Source organism: Amblyraja radiata, chromosome 5 (genome assembly GCF_010909765.2).
Source record: "Amblyraja radiata isolate CabotCenter1 chromosome 5, sAmbRad1.1.pri, whole genome shotgun sequence".
Lineage (NCBI taxonomy): Eukaryota > Metazoa > Chordata > Chondrichthyes > Rajiformes > Rajidae > Amblyraja > Amblyraja radiata.
In genome coordinates this window covers 52867778-52888629 of record NC_045960.1, presented here as the reverse complement: position 1 = coordinate 52888629, position 20852 = coordinate 52867778, and the positions used below count along the sequence as shown (strand labels likewise).

At 42.2% G+C, this 20852-nt stretch overlaps 1 protein-coding gene across 3 annotated transcripts in view; it reads right to left on the bottom strand.

The window, feature by feature from the left end:
• The window catches only part of trmt11 (tRNA methyltransferase 11 homolog), a 149932-nt gene that overhangs the window by 67322 nt on the left and 61758 nt on the right, over positions 1-20852 (bottom strand). The window contains exons 13-14 of one of the 3 annotated variants that reach the window (XM_033021216.1): positions 16253-16407; positions 8729-9408 (exon numbers count right to left, since the gene is read on the bottom strand). In XM_033021216.1, coding sequence (XP_032877107.1) covers positions 16276-16407 — 132 coding nt within the window. In that variant the 3' untranslated portion in view covers positions 8729-9408; positions 16253-16275. Of the gene's footprint in view, positions 1-8728; positions 9409-16252; positions 16408-20852 lie in introns of those variants that run through there. The other 2 variants (XM_033021217.1, XR_004412034.1) reach the window with 2 other exon arrangements.

Sequence of the window (20852 nt, the reverse complement as noted above, 5' to 3'; positions counted from 1 at the left end):
TAAACGAATTTTCGCGAAATAGAACCCGTTGCAAACAAACCAACAAACGACAATTTTAATAGTTACTAGACCAAGTGCAGACCCGTTGGGTCTGTTTCCCCAACGGCGTTTGCGGGGGGGGGGGGGTGTGAGAAGAGGGGAGGGAGGGGAGAGGAGAAGGAGGAAACGGGATAGATTTGGGAGGGAAAGGAGAGCGGGGTAGGGGGTGAGAGATGGGGAGAGAGATGTGGGGGAGGGGGGATGGGAGGATGGAGAGGGAGAGGGGTGGGGGAGAGAAGTGGAAGAGTGGGGAGGGAGGGAGGGGTAGGGGGAGTGATGTACCTGCCTTCTCTCCATACCCCGATCCCTTTAGCCAACGCAGCCGTTCCCTACCCGTAGCCCCCACTGGGGGGGCGGCATCACACACACTAACCACCCCCACACACAGAGTTGGAAAAGTGTATAAAGACCGTTCCCTACCTGTAGCCCCCAGGGGAGACGTGGTCTTCGAAGTTGGGTCCCGGCCGTCTTAAAATAGCGTATCTTGAAGTCGTCGAAGTCGGGTCCGTCTCGGCAACGCGGGGGGGGGGTGGCGGGGCGGCATCACACACACGAAGCATCCCCACACACAGAGCCTTAAAAGTGTAATGTCCCAACGCAGCCGTTGCCTACCCGTAGCCCCCACGGGAGACGTGGTCCTCGAAGTAGAGCCGTTCCCGAAAGGCCGTTTTTAAATGGCGTCGCTTGAGGTTGTGCTGCGGGCGCCAGCAGCCGTTATGGTCGCTGGCCAGCAGGAGACGACAAAATTAGTGAGTGGGGGGGGGGGGGGAAGGTTTTAATGAAAAAAATGGACATAAACATAACGACATGTAATGAGGAGTGGATAGCTGGAAGGGAAAGTGAAATGTCTACCGAAATGGCTGCTTGTATGGGTGTGAAGCCAGTTTATTTTTGAAAAACTGGGGGGGGGGGGGGTGGGAGAAGGATTTGATTAAAAACGTGCACTTAAACACGACGAAATGTAATGAGGAGCGGATCTTAGAAAGAAATGTGAAATCTGTACCGAAATGGAAAAGATGTTGGCGATTCTGCTTTCCCCCTTATCCTTAAACTTTGACCCCTTGTTCTGGTCTTCCCCAACATCCGGAACAATTTTTTCTGCATCTAGCCCGTCCAACCCCTTAAGAATTTTATACATTTCTATAAGATACCCCCTTAAACTTCTAAAATCTAGCGAGTACAAGGCGAGTCTATCCAGTTTTTCTTCATATGAAAGTTCTGACATCCCAGGAATCAGTCTGGTGAATCTTCTCTGTTCTCCCTCTATGGCAACGATGTCTTTGAGCATTGGGCATTGTGACATCACACGATGGAACGTTCACCATTGGCTGAGACTCCTGCAAAGGCATATGTAAATGAATCCATTCCGATTGGACATATGTGAACATTGGGCATTGTGACATCACACGATGGAACGTTCAGCAGGGGCTGGGGCTGGTGAAGCTTCTGTGGGTGAGAAGCCAGTTTAGTTTTGAAATTTGGGGGGGGGGGGGGAGGATTTGATTAAAAACGTGTACTTAAACACGACGAAATGTAATGAGGTGCGGATACTTAGAAAGAAAAGTGAAATCTCTACCGAAATGGAAAAGACTTCGGCGATTCTGCGTCTGGTTTCGGAGTTGCAGGGAATCAAAGGAAGAAATGCGGCCGGAAGCCGTACATGTAAATGGATCCATTCCGATTGGACGTCTGCGAGCGTCGGGCATCGCGATTGGACTTCTGCGAGCATCGGGCATTGTGACATCGCACGACGGGAACGAATCGAAAGGCAGAAAGGCAGCCGGACGGATGTCGGACGGATGGGGCGAGAGTTTTATATAATAATAGAAGATAAGATAGATAGATTGATAGATAAGATAAACCTGGAAATTACTGCTGCTGATGCTAATGGATGAATACTTACTGCATTCATATAACAGATATGCTGCCTGCTCTTGAAATAGACACATTATCCTGTTTAATATGCATGATGACTGCACTGAAAGAGACAGAAGAATGTCAGGCTCATGTGTTTACCATTCATTTTCTAATGCTAAGAAAAGCATTTACAGACAATACAGCATTTATTTGGAGCAGTGTAGGAAATAATTTATTTGGAACTGTTTGAATTAATCATCCGATAGAAATTTCACTGGAATCTCCTGACCTATGATGGATATGTTGCCTGGATTACTGCAAAGTTGCACAGATGTAGTAAAGGTGAGAAATTGAAAGAACACATTGAGAAATCCTGTGCAACTAAAAAACAAACTTATAGGTGCAGATGTGCTAAATGTCAGTAATAATAACATTTCTACAAGTTAAAATGTGATGTAGTCAGATTCAGATTTATGGGAAATATGATAGGCTAAATTTTGCCGCCTTTTAACATGGCAGAAGATTTCCATCATCAGTGCTAAGAGAGCAGTATTAGAATTCATTTTTCTCAGCTTTGAACATAATCTGTAGCACACGTGCTCGGGAGATGATATGTGCCTAACCTCTCTTCCAGTGCTGACTTGCTCCATCCTGTGAGGATATCTGTGCCAGACTGAAATGTTGTGACTTTTTATCTTTACCCTTGTCAGGGCATTAATGAGTGATGGGACAAGTTGTGAATGGCCTATTCTGTCTGAGGAGAACTTGGTGTCGATATCATCCCGGATTTAATGGCTTCCATCTATTCCCTGGGGATGCGGGATATGAAATTTTCACAATTGCCACTCCCACCCATCCAATCTCACCTTCCTTTCAGCTGCCCTTTCACTGATATTAAATCTTGTGCTATGTGCAGTCAAAAACGGAGTAAAAATTCTAAAACTATCTACTCCCTTATCTGTTTAATAAAAGTCTAACATCTGCATTAAAATGGCACGGAGGAATATCAGCTGAATGTATTTAATGTTACTTTACTTGAAACACCATAGTTGCTTGACTGTTTAAATGAACCGCAGCACTACGAAGCATGATGAATGGCCTAACGGTATAAATATGCATGTAGAGATGTAAAATTGGTCAATTATCCCCCAGTAGTAGAAGTTAACTATTGTTGCTTTATCAAACAAAACCAGGACTGTAAATGGAAAACTAAAATATTATTTTATGTTCTTGTCATTTAGAAAATCATTTGTCTTATGATTCAGATTTGTTTAAAGATAAATGATTTATCCATCACCTCCAAAGGTACAAGCAGAAAATGGGCTTTAGTGATGTTTCTCTGCTTACATTGGTCTTGACACTCTGTTTAGTTGTGTTATTTGATTAAAAATCATCTTTACTGCAGTGAAATATATTGACCATTTCCAAGTAGCATCACGTCATTCAGAAATTCCACAAAGCAATGGCTTCCCAGTGTGCATCTATCAGGCATGGGCTGACATAATGACATAATTCTCTCCCCCCCTCCCCTCCCCCCCCCCTTGTCCATAATACTCCTTTAGAATAACTACAAAGTAAGTTAAACCAGGTTTTACCAGGAGCAAATGTTGGAAAGTGCCATCACCCCCACATTCTTGCCCTCACCCTCACATAGTGTCCATTCCTAACCCTACTATCTGCGATCTTGTTCCCAGTCAACTGATTCCTCCCCAGCTTTACAATATTCTAGGCATCCTGTACCTCAACTGTATATCTAACACTGACCACTCTCCACCAAGATCCACACCTCATCCCAACCTTCCCTGAACCCATGCTATTCATCAATCCAATGCAGTCCCTGATCTCCGAAGACAACATTCACTATTCTCCCCAACTGTGCCTGATATTTCACTTGCTTAGCCACCTCAGCCCATGCCTCAATTCACACATGATATTCAGCAGCCCTCTCTCTTCCACATCACCACCCTCCTTTACTGCTTACCTTGCCAGCCCCTGAACCTTATCATTAAGCCTACTGGCATCTCCCTAGGCACTTACCTTGCATGTTGATTCAACTGAAGCCCATGATCTTTGGTCTATGTACACCAGACCTCTCTTCTATATCACCCTCCTGCTGAATACTTAGGTTATTGATCTGACATTCAGCCAGTGACTCCCAAAGCTTTCATTGTCAGGCCCAGTGGTGCATTGCTGCAACACCCATTTGGATGCACTACACCCTCTTGGCAGCGGTTTGTCCATACCCAACCCATCTCAAGTGGTTAGGATTGTTTCTCTGCAGCCATTGACCTGTACAGAGAGTATGAATCAAGGCCCAGCTACTCTATCGGGCAAACAAAAAACATATCCCATTGTGCCATCTCATAATAAAGTAGGGTAGCCATTCTGACAAACATTTACCGACAACCACAGCACCATGAAGCAGGTCTCCTGGTTCTTACAGCACTATTTGTAGGGTTTGACTGGCACAAATTAGGTATCACCTTTTCATTTTAACAGCAATTAAATTTTAAAATATATTTTATCAGCTATAAAACACTATACATCATCCTTAGTTAAATAGTATTATGAAAATACAAGATCAAGAAATAAAAGACAGAAATTAAGGTAGTCTGTTGCCATCAAATCTATACAGTGTAAAACAATGTGGATGGCTTCTACTTGAAATAGATCAGTGCTACAAATCATTCTCCTCAGATTTGAAACCCAAGACTGAGATTGAATCATGTGGTACTGCCAGTGATTTGTGCTGCACAGGTAACAGTGCAACAATACTTCCTGCACTATATCATGTTGCACATGGATAGAATTTTTGGAAACATTGTTTTATATCAGCAATATTTTTTGGGATGTCTCAATATACTTCTGATGGAGGGTGGTGAGCCTTTGCCACAGAAGGCCTTGGAGACCATGTCAGCAGATATTTTTTAAGGCAGAGGTAGATAAGATTCTTCATTGGTATGGGTGTCAGAGGTTATGGGGATAAGGCAGGAGAATGGGGTTAGGAGGGAGAGATATGTCAGCCATGATTGAATGACTTGATGGGCCAAAGGCCTAATTGTGCTCCTATCACTTATGACCTTATAATATTGAAATGATTCTCTCTTCACTTCCAAGGATTGTCGATAAAATGATCTGGATAGACTTGGCTTATACTCGCTAGAATTTAGGAGATTGAGAGGGGATCTTATAGAAACTTACAAATTTCTTATGGGGTTGGACAGGCTAGATGCAGGAGGATTGTTCCCGATGTTGGGGAGGTCCAGGACAAGGGGTCACAGCTTGAGGATAAGGGGGAAATCCTTTAGGACCGAGATGAGAAGAAACTTTTTCACACAGAGAGTGGTGAATCTCTGGAACTCTCTGCCACAGAGGGTAGTTGAGGCCAGTTCATTGGCTATATTTAAGAGGGAGTTAGATGTGGCCCTTGTGGCTAAAGGGATCAGGGGGTATGGAGAGAAGGCAGGTACAGGATACTGAGTTGGATGATCAGCCATGATCATATTGAATGGCGGTGCAGGCTCGAAAGGCCGAATGGCCTACTCCTGCACCTATTTTCTATGTATCTATGATCTGTCAATCCAAAACGGAGCCATTACAGCATCCATCGATTCTACGCTGTTGGTCAAAGCTGTGCTTCATATTGCTTTTCATATGATACAAACTTCCCAATGCAACTAAAATCTTTTTAATTGAAATTAAAGATTAGCTAAGACCCGTATAATAGTAAATGAGATAAATCATGAAATAATTGCCCCATGATCCAACGTTAGAAAATGAACAAAGTCCCACAGAAAGACACAAAATCTCTGGAGAAAAGGTGATGTTTCAAGTCGTAACCCTTCTTCAGACTGAAAGAGGGGGGGAACTGGAGGTGAGAAAAGGACAGAGCAAATCAGGGCCAGCAACAAATAACCTCAGGAAGGGTGGAGTCTCTAATGTCCCATTGTTGGCTGGGGAAGATGTGCCAACGAGAGTGCCATTATATGCCTGCACTAGATTTTCACAAACAGCCCTGCTATTGTAAACACCAGATGCAGTGAGTCCCACCTTATGCAACAATGAGGCTGCCTATTGTGATGACAGTCCATAAAATGATATAACTTAATCTCCCAAACCACACTATCTCACTTCTTCTCAGGACTTAGAAAGTCACTCTCAAAGCAGATCCCCTGTTTTAAAATAGTATTTTCTTCAGGGGGTTGTGGCTTGACCAAGTGGGCCCAACTTCCACTCGTTATAGACTCGCTACCTCTAGGTCCCATGGCAGCTATCATTGGGAACGAGCAACCTGTGAATTCATTCTCTGGCCCTAGACTTCAATCAAATGGCTTTGACTTGGATACTACCCTCAGCCAAAAATGATTAAATAAATAGTTCAGTAAACCCACATCCCATGCATCCCTTCCAGTATATTCCATCTAAGATACTTTACGAGTAAACAAAAATGGATAGAGGTTTGAGACATTTGTTTTCATGATCTTGATTATGGAATAAATTGGTGGCATCTGGCACAATGAGCGGTAGGGCTCTGGATAGTGTTGTAGAGCAAAGGGATCAAAGAGTGCAGGCACATAGTTCCTTGAAGGTATAATCGCAAGTAGATTGGGTGGTCAAAAAGGCTTTTGGCACATCGGCCAACAGTCAGAGTATTGAGTAGAGATGTTGGGAGGTCATGTTGCAGTTGTATAAGATGTTCGTGAGGCCGCATTTAGAGTATTGTGTTCAGTTCTGGGCACCATGTTATGGGAAAGATGTTGTCAAGCTGGACAGGATACAGAGAAGATTTACAAGAATTTTGCCAGGACTAGAAGGTCTGAGCTATAGGGAGAGGGTGAGTAGAAGGTAGACACAAAATGCTGGAGTAACTTATCAGGTAAGGCAAAATCTCTGGAGACAAGGAATGGGCAACGTTTCGGGTTGAGACCCTTCTGCAATCTGAAGAAAGGTCTCGACCCGAAACGTCGCCGATTCCTTCCCTCCAGAGATGCTGCCTCACCCGCTGAGTTACTCCAGCATTTTGTGTCGCCCTTCGATTTAAACCAGCATCTTCAGTTCTTTCTTATACGAGAGGTTGAGTAGGCTGGGACTATTCCTTGGAGCACAGGATGTGGGGTGATCTTATAGAGGTGTACAAGATCATGAGAGGAATAGATCGGGTAGATGCACAGTCTTTTGCCCAGAGTAGGTGAATCGAGGACTAGAGGACACAGGTTTAAGGTGAAGGGGAAAAGATTTAATAGGAATCGATTTTTTTACACAAAGGTTGATGGGTGTATGGAACAAGCTGCCAGAGGAGATAGTTAAGGCTGGGACCATTCCAACATTTAAGAAACAGTTAGACTAGTACATGGATAGGATAGGTTTGGAGGGATATGGACCAAATGCGGGCAGGTGGGACAAGTGTAGCTGGGACATGTTGGCCGGTGTGAGCAAGTTGGGCCGAAGGGACCGTTTCCACACTGTATCATTCTATGACTCATCTAATTGAGTATAAGAGTCAGGAAGTTATGTTTTAAAATTTAGTCCGACTGCATTTTAAGTGTTGTGTGCAGTTCTGATCACTCCATTACAAGACGGATGTAAAGGTTTGAGAAAGTTTACCAAATTCTCCCTGGATGGAGGGGATATCTGCAAGGAGAGACTGCACATACTTGGATTGTTTTCTCCAGAAGATCAGAAGTTGAGTGGAGACCCGATAGAAGCAGATACCTTTCTGGGGGGAGGCAGAGGTAGAGTAGACTGCTAGAACCATTTTCTCAGGGGGGAAATGTCAAAGACAAGAGGGCATAGCATTAATGTCAAAGGGGGAAAACGAGATGTGTGGAGCAAGGTTTTACACAGAGAAAGGTGGGTGCCAGGAACGTGCTGCCAGGAGTGGTGGAGGCAGATACAGTTGTGGTTTTCAAAGAGGCTTTTATGTAGGTACATAGATATGCAAGGAAGTGGAGGGATATGGATCACATGCTGGCAGGAGAGGGTAGTTTAACGGCATCAGGTTTTGCACAGACATTATGCGTCACAAGGCCTGTTCCTGGATTGTATTTTACATTTAACAAAGTTCAACTAAGGAAATTTGGCTGTACACGGTCACCTCTATTTCTACAATCGGTTAACTTTGTCAATTATTTAGAAGACAGATTACATGTCAGATCTGATTGAGGTTGTGCCAATGTTCACTTGAACATATGAGTAAGGGACCAATAAAAAGTAGCCAGCACCCTTCAATGAACCAAAATCTGTATTTCTTCAAGTTAGGAACTGCCAAAATTAACACAGATCTTTGGCTCCATAAAAAGCAATGCCACAACTTTAGACTGGAATACTTTCAAAGAACTTAAATTATACGTTTTTTTCTATCTTTGTGATAGTTCTTTTTCTATCTGTGATAGTTCTAAGCAAAAATAATGTGATTTTTTCTGCGAAATAAGTACATTCTAATCTTTAAACCATTGATTACCTCAGGTACTACCATTCAAGAGCAATTTCAAAAACTATCACATTCAATAATATATCTCCTGTGTGCTTTTCTCAAGCGTTCATGCATTATTGTACAGAAGCATTTTATTTATTGTCAACGTGTGTGGCTGACAGAGAGATCGTGGGTAGTTGAAAGCCATGTGAGAGGGAACAATGAGCAATGGGACAGTTGGGTCCGCCTCAATGACCGACAGGAACTTGGTAGGCTTCATGGCCTTCTTTTATGTCAAAAGAAAATGTGAAAATATAAAAACATGCAAAACCAATTCACAAGAAAAATTCACAAGATCTATAAATGAGCAAGAAAAGTCTCCCTTTAACACTGATGCTGAAACAAAAAAACACATAAATCCACGAGCCAGATTAAATTTTATTTATATTCCTCAAGAAGGTCAGAAACCACATAAAACTATTTCTATTCAGAAAACATTGGCTGGAGAATTCCTTCGAGTGGGATAAAACAATATTGCTGCTATATATTTTTATTAGAGCTGTGTAGGTCAACCAGAAATGTAAATTGTTATTCAAAATTATGAGGAGTTTAGATCGCGTAAATAAAAAAAACATTTGTTTCCACAGTTGATGGCTTGGTAATCAGAGGAACAAAATTGCCAGAAGAACCAGAGAGAAGATCATGCAGTGGAAATCTGGAAATTTAATGAACTAATTTTATAAAAAAAGACGAGTCATCGTCCTCATTTGGGGAATGAAGACGCAGCTGCACCAAGTGTAAAGGAAGGAGGTCCCCAGACTTGTGAGCTACATGCAGCATGGGAAGATGTCAGTTGAGAAATACTAGTTTGCTATAGGTACCGTCAAATCTCATGTACATTAAGATAAATCAAGTCAAAACTAGCACAACTTCAATCACCAGTGATCTGATATCTATCTTCTATATAACGAACAAAGTTAACAGTTTGAGGTAAACTAAGGTAATAGTGCACACACACACACATATCCTGAGAAAAACTTTGTTGAAAGCATTGTTGATTTTCTGGTTCTCCGGTTTTGAAGGTGTGGATGGCCGCAACACTAAAATGAAAGACAAAACAAATTCTTACAGGCACGACGCCAACATAACTACAGATACGACAGCCCAATGATTTTCAAATTCAATGTATTTTTAGTAAATACATTTTGTGAATATTTACCCAGGGTGCAGAGGAACTAAATCAATAGGGGAAAAAAAGGGTGATTCAACTTACACTTACCATGGGATGTTAGTACGCTGAAGAGCGCCTGCCAGCTCTTTATATTTGTGCCTCTCAAAAAGCTATTCAATTAGTCCCATGCCCTAATCATATTACTAAACCCCTGCAATTATATCTGTTTCAATTCTGAAGATTACTGTTGAATATCTCTCCACCACCCTTTCAGTAGCACGCCCCCAGTAATGATAAGTTACAGCATCATTTTTCCTTTGCTGATCTTCTCTCTGCTTCTTCTGGCATTTAAATTAACATTTATGTCCTCTGATTACCAACTCGCCTACTGTGGAAAAACAAATGTTTTTTTCAATTTACTTTATCAAAATTCCTCATGATTTTGAATAAGTATTACATTTTTGATTACCCTCTAATAAAAACAAATACGTTTTGAAAAGAATAGTAAAAACACATTTCTGATTTAATCAATTTTGGACCAAACTCGTGTTTAGTGAGTTCTATTTATTTTGAGTTCACTGAGATATTGTGTTCCTGGCATTACAAATGCTGGTAGACAAAATCAAATCTGCAGATGAACAAGCTTGGCAGCCTTCAGCTGCCTATGTTGCATCTGTTCTCCTTCAAGCAAGTAGCTTAAAAATGGCTCTTTATACTGTATATAATAAAAATTGACAGAATGTTTTAATAATAAAGACACAACTGTTATTAATACTTCACACTCTAAAATGAATTAACCTCTTGCCAAATGTTACTTGGGGTAACAACACAATTTCGAACTCAAGGCATTTTTTGCATGAATGGAGCATATCTTTTTAATGATGAACAACCTCTCCTATTTCCTTGATGTCTTTAAGCCGCAGTGTGATTGCCAGGCAATCAGCCTTGGTTTGAAATGCTGCTGTTAGATGTGGAGGAGCAGCCGACTGAAAGATTTCCTGTAGATTTTAGGCTTTGGATGTGGCAGAGCAGTTGGCTATTCAATGATGTTGGGGACTGGACCCTGGAGGCATTTTCTCCAGCATTTAGCATTGGTGATTTATTACAAAGATAGTTATTGATGCCCTCTATTTCTTGATTCCACAGCTGCAAGCTTTATTTACCTCACAAACTGTCATGTGCCTAGGTATTATAAATGCAAATACAAACTCATTCAATTCCACCATTTAGAAATTAGTATAATCGGCATTTTGATTATACATAGTTTCTGCGATCGGCATGAGCTACTGACAGGCCAGGTCTGTAATTCAAAAGGGTGGGAGGTTCAAAGCTGAGCCCCAAAGCTATCCCTTTAGTGGCATCACTTATTTTACACTAACATAGCTCCTCAAATTAATTGGTTCCTTCGCTTTGACCATTTTTGTATCCTTATGGGTTATCGTGAAAGTCTAGTGTTTGTAATTTAAGTTTGTTCATTTTAATCTACTAAAGTCCAGGTAACCCACATTCAAGAATTTACCACGGTCTACTTGAGTTGCAACTTTTTCAAGAGTTGTCGCAAGTGTCCTCTGCTGAATGCATCCAGTCTGTCATTTACTGGATTGCTATTGTCCTTGAGTTTACTCTGATGGTAACTTCCACATTTATTTTTGGATACACTAAATGCAATTCTTTTATTCGTTGATGAAAACAAGATGTAACACTGGAGAAAAATTCTGCTATTTTGGGACCACACTGTGCATGTGTATACAGTGGCCTCATTACTGATTACACAATTCAACAAGTTCCATTAGTTAGTAGGATTCTGTGGATCAAGTATAGATCACAAGATAATTATCAGTGTAAAGGGTCATTCAATCCAATTTATCCATGCTATTGGCTGTATTCATCATTTTCTATTTCATCATCTATTTCTTAAATTATTCACCATGACAGCTTTTCTATAAATCATGTAATGACTCACAATTTGTGTGAGAAAATACTTATACATTATGTTTTAATTGACCAGTAACTAATCTGAAAATGTACCAGAGTCATACACCGTAGAAACGTGCCCTTTGGCCCAATTTGCCCATTCTGACCAATATGCCCCATCTACATTAGTCCCACCTGCCTGCCCATATCCTTCTAAACCATTCCCATCATTGTACCTGTCAAAATGTCTTAAATATTGTTATGGTACCTTCCTCAACTAGCTCCTCTGGCAGCTCATTCCATCAGTGTGAAAAGGTTGCCCCTTGGGTTCTTATTGAATCTGCCTCCTCTCACCTTAAACCTATGGCCTCTGGTTCATGATTCCCTACTCTGGGTAAAAGATTCTGTGCAACAGCCCTAACTATTCCCCTTATACACCTCAATAAGATCAGCCCTCATCCTCTTGCGCTCCAAGTACTAGAGTCCTGGCTGCCCAATCTCTCCCATTAACTCCGGCCCTCAAGTTCTGGCTACATTCTCGTAAATCTTCTCTGCACTCTTTCCAGGTTAACAACATCTTTCCTACAACAGGATGACCTAAACTGAACACAATACTCCAATTGTGGCCTCACCAATGTCTTGTACAACTGCAACATAACGTCCCAACTTCTATGCTCAATACCCTGATCGAGGAGGGCCAATGTGCCAAGAGTCTATCTAGCCCCAACACCACTTTCAAGGAACTATGCACCTGCACTCCTAGATCCCTCTGCTCTACAACATTCCCCAGGGCCCCACCATTCACTGTGAAGGTCCTGTCCTGTTTTGACTTCCCAAAATGCACCCGATGATATGAAAACAGGTGGAGGGGCAGGTAGTGTAGTGCAAGGACTCTGCTGAAGGACATGGACAGGTTGGGAGAGTGGGCAGAGAAGTGGCAGATGGAATAAAGTGTAGCAAAGTCATGAATTTTGGTCGTGGGAATAAAGGCGTAGACTATTTTCAAAATGGGGATAGAATCCAGTAATCGGAGGTGCAAAGTGCCTTGGGATTGTTGGCGCAGGATTCGCAAAAAGTTAATCTACAAGTTGCACGGTAGTAAAGAAGGCAAACGCAATGCTAGCATTTATTTCAAGAGGGATGAGTACAAAAAACAGGGATGTAATGCTGAGGCTCCATAAAGCACTGGTCAGGCCACGTTTGGAGCAGTGTGAGGAATTTACAAAAATGATCCCAGGAATGAGTGGGTTTACAAAATGAGTGAATTTACAAAAATGAATCCCAGGATATGATGAGCGTTTGATGGCACTGGGCCTGTAGTCGCTTGAGTTTAGAATAATGAGGGGTGATCTCATTGAAACGTACTGAATAGTTAAACGCTTGGATAGAGTGGATGTGGAGAGGATGTTTCCACTAGTGGGAGAGTGTACGACGCGAGGTCATAGCCTCAGAATTAAAGGACGTTCCTTTAGGGAGAATTTTTTTAGTCAGAGGGTGGTGAATCTGTGGAATCCTTTGCCACAGAAGGCTGTGGAGGCCAAGTCAATGGATATTTTTTACGGCAGAGATACAGTGCCCTCCATAATGTTTGGGACAAAGACCCATCATTTATTTATTTGCCGCTGTACTCCACTATTTGAGATTTGTAATAGAAAAAAATCACATGTGGTTAAAGTGCACATTGTCAGATTTTATTAAAGGGTATTTTAATACATTTTGATTTCACCATGTAGAAATTACAGCTGTGTTTATACATAGTCCCCCCCATTTCAGGGCACCATAAAGTTTGGGACACATGGCTTCACAGGTGTTTGTAATTGCTCAGGTGTGTTAGCAGTAACAGGATCGGTCCGAGTCAGCATGGAGTTACGAAGGGGAAATCATACTTGACTAATCTTCTGGAATTATTTGAGGATGTGACTAGGAACATGGACAAGGGAGAACCAGTGGATGTAGTGTACCTGGACTTTCAGAAAACCTTTGATAAGGTCCCACAAAGGAGATTAGTGAGCAAAATTAGAGCACATGATATTTGGGGTAGGGTACTGACATGGATAGAAAATTGGTTAGCAGACAGGAAACAAAGAGTAGGGATTAACGGGTCCCTTTCAGAATGGCAGGCAGTGACTAGTGTAGTACCGCAAGCTCTGAGCTGGGACCGCAGCTATTTACAATATACATTAATGATTTAGATGAAGGGATTAAAAGTAACATTAGCAAACTTGCAGATGACACAAAGCTGTGTGGCAGTGTGAACAGTGAGGAGGATGCTATGAGGATGCAGGGTGACTTGGATAGGTTGGGTAAGTAGGCAGATGCATGGCCGATGCAGTTTAATGTGGATAAATGTGAGGTTATCCACTTTGGTGGCAAGAACAGGAAGGCAGATTATTATCTGAATGGTGTCAAGTTCGGAAAAGGGGAAGTACAACAAGATGTGGGTGTCCTTGTCCATCAGTCACTGAAAGTAAGCATGCAGGTGCAGAACCAGGGGCCACAGTCTTAGAATAAAGGGGAGGTAGACAAAAGTGCTGCAGAAACTCAGCTGGTGCAGCAGCGTCTATGGAGGTAAGGAAATAGGCAATGTTTCGGGCCGAAATCCTTCTTCAGACTGATGTTGGGTGGGGGAGGGGGGGGGGGGGGGCGCTATTGAGGGAGTGCAGCATAGGAATAAAGGGGAGGTCATTTAAGACTGAGGTGAGAAAAAACTTTTTCACCCAGAAAGTTGTGAATTTATGGAATTCTCTGCCACAGAGGGCAGTGGAGGACAAGTCACTGGATTGATTTAAGAGAGAGTTAGATAGAGCTCTAGGGGCTAGTGGAGTCAAGGGATATGGGGAGAAGGCAGGCACGGGTTATTGATAGGGGACGATCAGCCATGATCACAATGAATGGCGGTGTTGGCTCGAAGGGCCAAATGGCCTCCTCCTGCACCTATTTTCTATGTTTCTATCTATCATTAAGAAGATAGAGAGCTTACTAATCGCAAACAGACTGGCAGGCCAAGAAGACCTCCATAGCTGATGACAGATATATATAATATCTCTATAATAGCTCTATAATATAATAATAACTCTATAATAAAGAAAAATTCCCAAACAGCTGTCCGACAGATCAGAAACACTCTTCAAGGAGTCAGGTGTGGATATGTCAATGACCACTGTCCGCAGAAGTCTTCATGAACAGAAATACGACACTGATGCAAACCACTGGTTAGCCGCAAAAATAGGATGGCCAGGTTACAGCTTGCCAAGAAGTACTTAAAAGAGCAAGCATAGTTCTGGAAAAAGGTATTGTGTACAAATGAGACGAAGATTAACTTATATCAGAGTGATGGCAAGAGCAAAGTATGGAGGAGAGAAGGAGCTGCCCAAGATACAAAGGAAACCACCTCATCTGTGAAACACAGTGGTGGGGGTGTTATGGCCTGGGCATGTATGGCTGCTGAAGGTACTGGTTCACTTATCTTCATTGATGATACAACTGCTGATGGTAGTAGCATAATGAATTCAGAAGTGTATAGACACATCCTATCTGCTCAAGTTCAAACAAATGCCTCAAAACTCATTGGCCGGCGGTTCATTCTACAGCAAGAGAATGATCCCAAACATATTGCTGAAGCAGCAAAGGAATTTTTCCAAATCTAAACAATGGTCAATTCTTGAGTGGCCAAGTCAATCACCCGATCTGTACCCAATTGAGCATGCCTTTTATATGCTGGAGAGAAAACTGAAGGGGAATAGCCCCCAAAACAAGCATAAGCTAAATATGGCTGCAATACAGTCCTGGCAGCGCATCACCAGAGAAGACACCCAGCAACTGGTGATGTCCATGAATCACAGACTTCAAGCAGTCAATGCATGCAAAGGATATGCACCAAAATACTAAACATGACCAATTTCATTTACATGACATTGCTGTGTCCCAAACATTATGGAGCCCTGAAATCGGGGGGACTATGTATAAACACTGCTGTAATTTCTACATGGTGAAACCAAAATGAATAAAAATGGTCTTTATTAAAATCTGACAATGTGCACTTTAACCACATGTGATTTTTTCTATTACAAATCTCCAATTGTGGAGTACAGAGGCAAATAAATAAATGATGGGTCTTTGGCCCAAACATTATGAAGGGCACTGTAGATAGATTCTTGATTAGTACGGGTGTCAGGGGTTATTGGGAGAAGGCCAAAGAATGGGGTTGGCAGGGAGAGATAGATCAGCCATGATTGAATGGCGTAGACTTGATGGGCCGAATGGCCTAATTCTGCTCCTATCACTTATGACCATATCATCTACTCCCAACGGCACTTTCAAGGAACTGTACCAACACTTCTAGATCCCACTGCTCTACAACCCTCCCCAGAGCCCTGCCATTCACTGTGAAGGTCCTGTCCTGGTTTTACTTCCCAAAATGCAATACCTTGCGCTTATCTGTATTAAACTCCATTAACCCATAGCCCAACTGAACAAGATCTTTCTGTAATTTTTGATAACCATCTTCACTATCTACAATACCACCCACTTACTTTAGTGTCATCTGCAAACCTAGTAATCAATTATCAGTTGGCCGTGGTGCCTCAATTTAACATAATGTGGCATCAGGATCAGTATTGACCTATTAGTACACACATGCATTTGATTTGAAATGATAATACTATTTTCCTTTGCATCTTTCTCTCATAACAGTTGACAAATTCACTAGTTTAGCTGTATATGCATATTCTATGTAGACACTTAATATTAAAATACATTTCATACTAATTGCTCACATCTCTGACAAAAACATTTAAAGATACTGAAACAGTCTACCAAACTGGATCTGTGTTTATTTATTAGATTAAAAAGTATCTTACAGGTTAAAATATATTTGTGCTGGTCATTTCTGGGTATTTTTGGTTTCCTTAGCAACCTTCTTCATAACGCCACTGAAGTATTTCTCACGGAATGAATTATGGCCGACATATGGATTATACTTTGTATCATTGAGGTGGGCAAATCGATCCTTATCCTGAAGGATAAAGAAGAGGATATTAGTTTGAAAGAAATTGTTCATACCTGTTGTGGTAATGTAACACTAATAGAATTCCAATAAATAAGCTTTTCAAAAGAAGTGTTTTAGACTTATTTTGTAGCATATGTGCTTTCAGTCACAAAGTATAAATAAACATACATTTGTATACAGACCCATCTTAAGCAGTAATTTCAGCTAAGTAGGATGAATTATTCATTCATTTCCCTTTCAGCTATAGTACAGCTGTAGTATAAGCTATTTTTATCTATAGTATAAATAAACATGAAAATATACAAAGTATAAATAAACATACATTTGTATACAGACTCATCTTAATCAGTAATTTAAGCTCAGTAGGATGAACTATTCATTCTTTTTCCTATCACACTCTCCCCTATATTTTCTGTTCATAAATATTTGCTTTTTCCTTGCATTCTTATCGTCTTCCCTCTCCCCCCTGAACTCAACAATCAATAGTCAATAGTCAATAGTCAGATTTATTCGTCACGTACACAATAAAGTGCAGTGAAATGAACTTGCCAGCGGCAGTACAATAAAAGAGAACACACAATACACAATAAAAATTTAACACAAACATCCACCACAGCATACATCACTGTGGTGGAAGGCACAAAGTTTAGTCAGTCCTCCTCCATTTTCCCCCGTGGTCAGGACACAGTCGCAGCTGCGGGCGGCCAGATGTGCAGACAAGGTAAGTCCTGAATCGGTGCTTCCCTACCGGAGACCGCGGCTTCAAGATGGTGTAGGCCGAAGGCCGGCGGTCGAAGATCTAAAGTCCCCGCCGCGCCGCAGTTAGTAGCACCGCAGAACGCGGCTTCAAAAGATGTTGTAGGCCGCGGGCCGGCGGTCGGAGCTCTTCTCCACCGGGGTCCGGACGCCACGCCAGCTGGAGCTCCGCAGACCGCGGCTTCAGGCTGCAGCGGGCCAGCGATCGGAGCGCTCCCTTCTGGCGACCCCCGGCGAGGGCTCGCCCACTCCGCGATGAAAAAGTCTACGCTGCGCCCGCTGCAGAAGCCCCGGGCCCGTCTCCAGGAAAGGCCGCACCAATCCTTTGTGTTAGGCCGCGAGGGAGGCGACATGGAAAAAGTTGCCTCTCCGTGGAGGAGGCGACCAAAGCAGTTTCCCCCTTACCCCCCCCCACACAACCCCCCACACAAGACACACAAAGAAACATTAAAAACACGCATTGGGACATACTAAAAAAAACAAAAAGTAGAAAATGACTAACAGCCGGCTCGCAGCGCCCCCACCGAGCAATCCTTAACTTATCCTTAATTTGTTATTCACTTACTTCTGGTCGCACTTTCTTCTTTCCCTGAGACCAATGGGCAAGGACTTTCTCCCACCCAAACACATCTCCTCATCTCAACTTCTTTATCTTTCAGTTTTCGTCAAAGACACATTGCTTACTTATAAAAATCAATGTCATAAAAAAGTCAAATTTAGAAATCCCAAAAAATTCCTTTCCCATCGTTCAATAAAGGTACTCACTCACTCCCAATCCCGGTCTCTCTCAAATGCCTCCAATGCTGATCTTAAGCTTTGTGTTACGAAATCTGATGACAACCCAGGGTTCTCCAGGACTGTAATTTCTCTCTTCATTTCCCCAATCTTTCTTAAGAGATAAGAATAGGAAGAAGAGTTGACCATTTGTCCCCTTGAGCGTCCTTTGCCATTTTGTAAGATTCTGGGTAACCTGAAGATCTCAGGTCTGCTTTCCTTCTTCTTCCCCATTCCCTTAAAAAAACAATTGTTCAAACAGGGGCGACACAGTGGCGCTGCGGTAGATTTGCTGCCTTACAGCGCCAGAGATCTTAACTACGGATGCTATCTGTACGAAGTTTGTAAGTTCTCCTCTGACCGCGTGAGTTTTTTACGGGTGCTCTGGTTTCCTCCCACATTCTAAAGACGTACAGGGTTGTAGGTTAATTGGCTTTAGACTTTGGAGATACAACGCAGAAACAAGTCCTTCTGTCCACCAAGTCCACACCGACCAGTGATCACCCAGTACACTAATACTATCCTGCACACTAGGGACAATTTTAAAACATACTGAAGCGAATTACCTAAAAAGCTGGATGTCTTTGCAGTGAGCGAGGAAACCAGAACACCCGGGGAAAACCCAGGGAGAAGTATTGAAGTTGGGATGTAATGTTTAAATTGTACAAGGCATTGGTGAGGCCAATTCTGGAGTATGGTGTGCAATTTTGGTTGCCTAATTATAGGAAGGATGTCAACAAAATAGAGAGAGTACAGAGGAGATTTACTAGAATGTTGCCTGGGTTTCAACAACTAAGTTACAGAGAAAGGTTGAACAAGTTAGGGCTTTATTCTCTGGAGCGCAGAAGGTTAAGGGGGGACTTGATAGAGGTCTTTAAAATGATGAGAGGGATAGACAGAGTTGACGTGGATAAGCTTTTCCCACTGAGAGTAGGGAAGATTCAAACAAGGGGACATGACTTGAGAATTAAGGGACAGAAGTTTAGGGGTAACATGAGGGGGAACTTCTTTACTCAGAGAGTGGTGGCTGTGTGGAATGAGCTTCCAGTGAAGGTGGTGGAGGCAGGTTCGTTTTTATCATTTAAAAATAAATTGGATAGTTATATGGACGGGAAAGTAATGGAGGGTTATGGTCTGAGCGCAGGTATATGGGACTAGGGGAGAATACGTGTTCGGCACGGACTAGAAGGGTCGAGATGGCCTGTTTCCGTGCTGTAATTGTTATATGGTTATATGGTTATAAGTACAAACTTCATATAGACAGCACCCGTGGTCAGGATCGAACACGGGTCTTCTTGCGCTATAAGGCTGCACCTTTACTGCTGCACCATTCTGCTGCCCTGTGCTTCTTCTGTTAGTTTTTTTTTTTTTAGTTTAGAAATACAGGGCGGAAAAAGGCCCTTCGGCCCACTGAGTCCACGCCAACCAACGATCCCACACATTAACACTACCCTGCACACACTAGGGACAATTTACATTTATGCCAAGCCAATTAACCTACGAACCTGTATGTCTTTGGTTGGAATTGTAAATTGTCCCTCGTGTGTAGAATATTGCTAGTGTGATCACAAGTTGATGAGCATAAGGGCCTGATTCCAAGTTGTATCTGTAGCGGCAGATTTTTATATCGTTCAAGAGATTACTCCCTCTAGCCGCTAAATGGACTACATGGTTAAGGGGAATGTCTTTGTACGCATGCGAGCTCACCGTCGTGGACCTTCAGAGCTTCTTCACAGATAAATCTTCAAAACATAGTCCTCTGATTAATAAATTCTTTATTGTTAATGAAAAACAATAAGGTACATCCAAACTTCTTCCGATTCGTACACTTATAATCTTCATCGAACTCCAGCTTATCGCTTTAAAGGTTAGAAAACTCCTCGTGTCTCTGTTACGCTTCGCATGGTCAACGGGTAAACCTTCCCCCTGCTCGTCCAAAACTAAACTAAAACAAAGCTTCTGCACATGAAACTTAGCTCCAAACACGCCCTAAAATACGTCATAAATCCCACCCACAATATAACGGGCAGTCTAAAATTTAAAGACACATGCCATAGTTAATGACACACAAAACAAGCCAAATGGCCACTGTAGTATCTTTAAACTAAACTAAATCTATCGGTCTTGGCAATGAAAATTTCCACGATTCTCCTTCCATTGTTCTCCAGTATCAAAAAATTCCAAAATTCAAGATCCACTGTGAGAAGATGTGGTTCTCTGCTTTATCCCACCTTAGATGGGTGGTCCATTTTTCTGATAGTCCCCAAACTTCTGGATATCCTACCGAGGAAACATCCTCCCATCTTCTAGCCTGGCAAGGCGCCTCACAACCTTGTCTCTCAACCAGATCACCTCTGATTCCTCTAAACTGCATCACAGAAGACCCAGGCTCAATTCTTACCTCAGTTGCTGTCTGTGTATGGTTTGTTACATTCTCATTGTAACAGTGTTTTCTACCACAATCCAAAGACATGTAGGTTGATAGGTTACTTGACCCTATTATATTGTTGAGTGGTAGAATTTGGGGTGAGTTAAAGGGAATGTGAGAAGAATAAAATAAACAGCTAATGAAGGAAGGCCTGTTTCTATTCTGTACCCTCTATAACTATATAGGTCCAACCTGCTCAACCTCCCTTCAAAGGGCAACCATTTTACCTCAGGATTAAAGCAGGGAACCACCTCTGAATTGACTGTAAAACAAGTAAATCCCTCTGTACCCAGTATTCCAGGTGTGATCTCAGCAACATCCTTTTCAATTGTAGCAACACATTCCCACTTTTCTACTGTATCCTGCTTGATAACTTTCTATGTTGAATCTACATGTTGAACGCCCAGATCCCTTTATTTTTCCATTTACACAATATTTTTGCCAAAGTGGACAAGATCACATTTGCCCTCAATACATCCTTTATGCCAGAGTG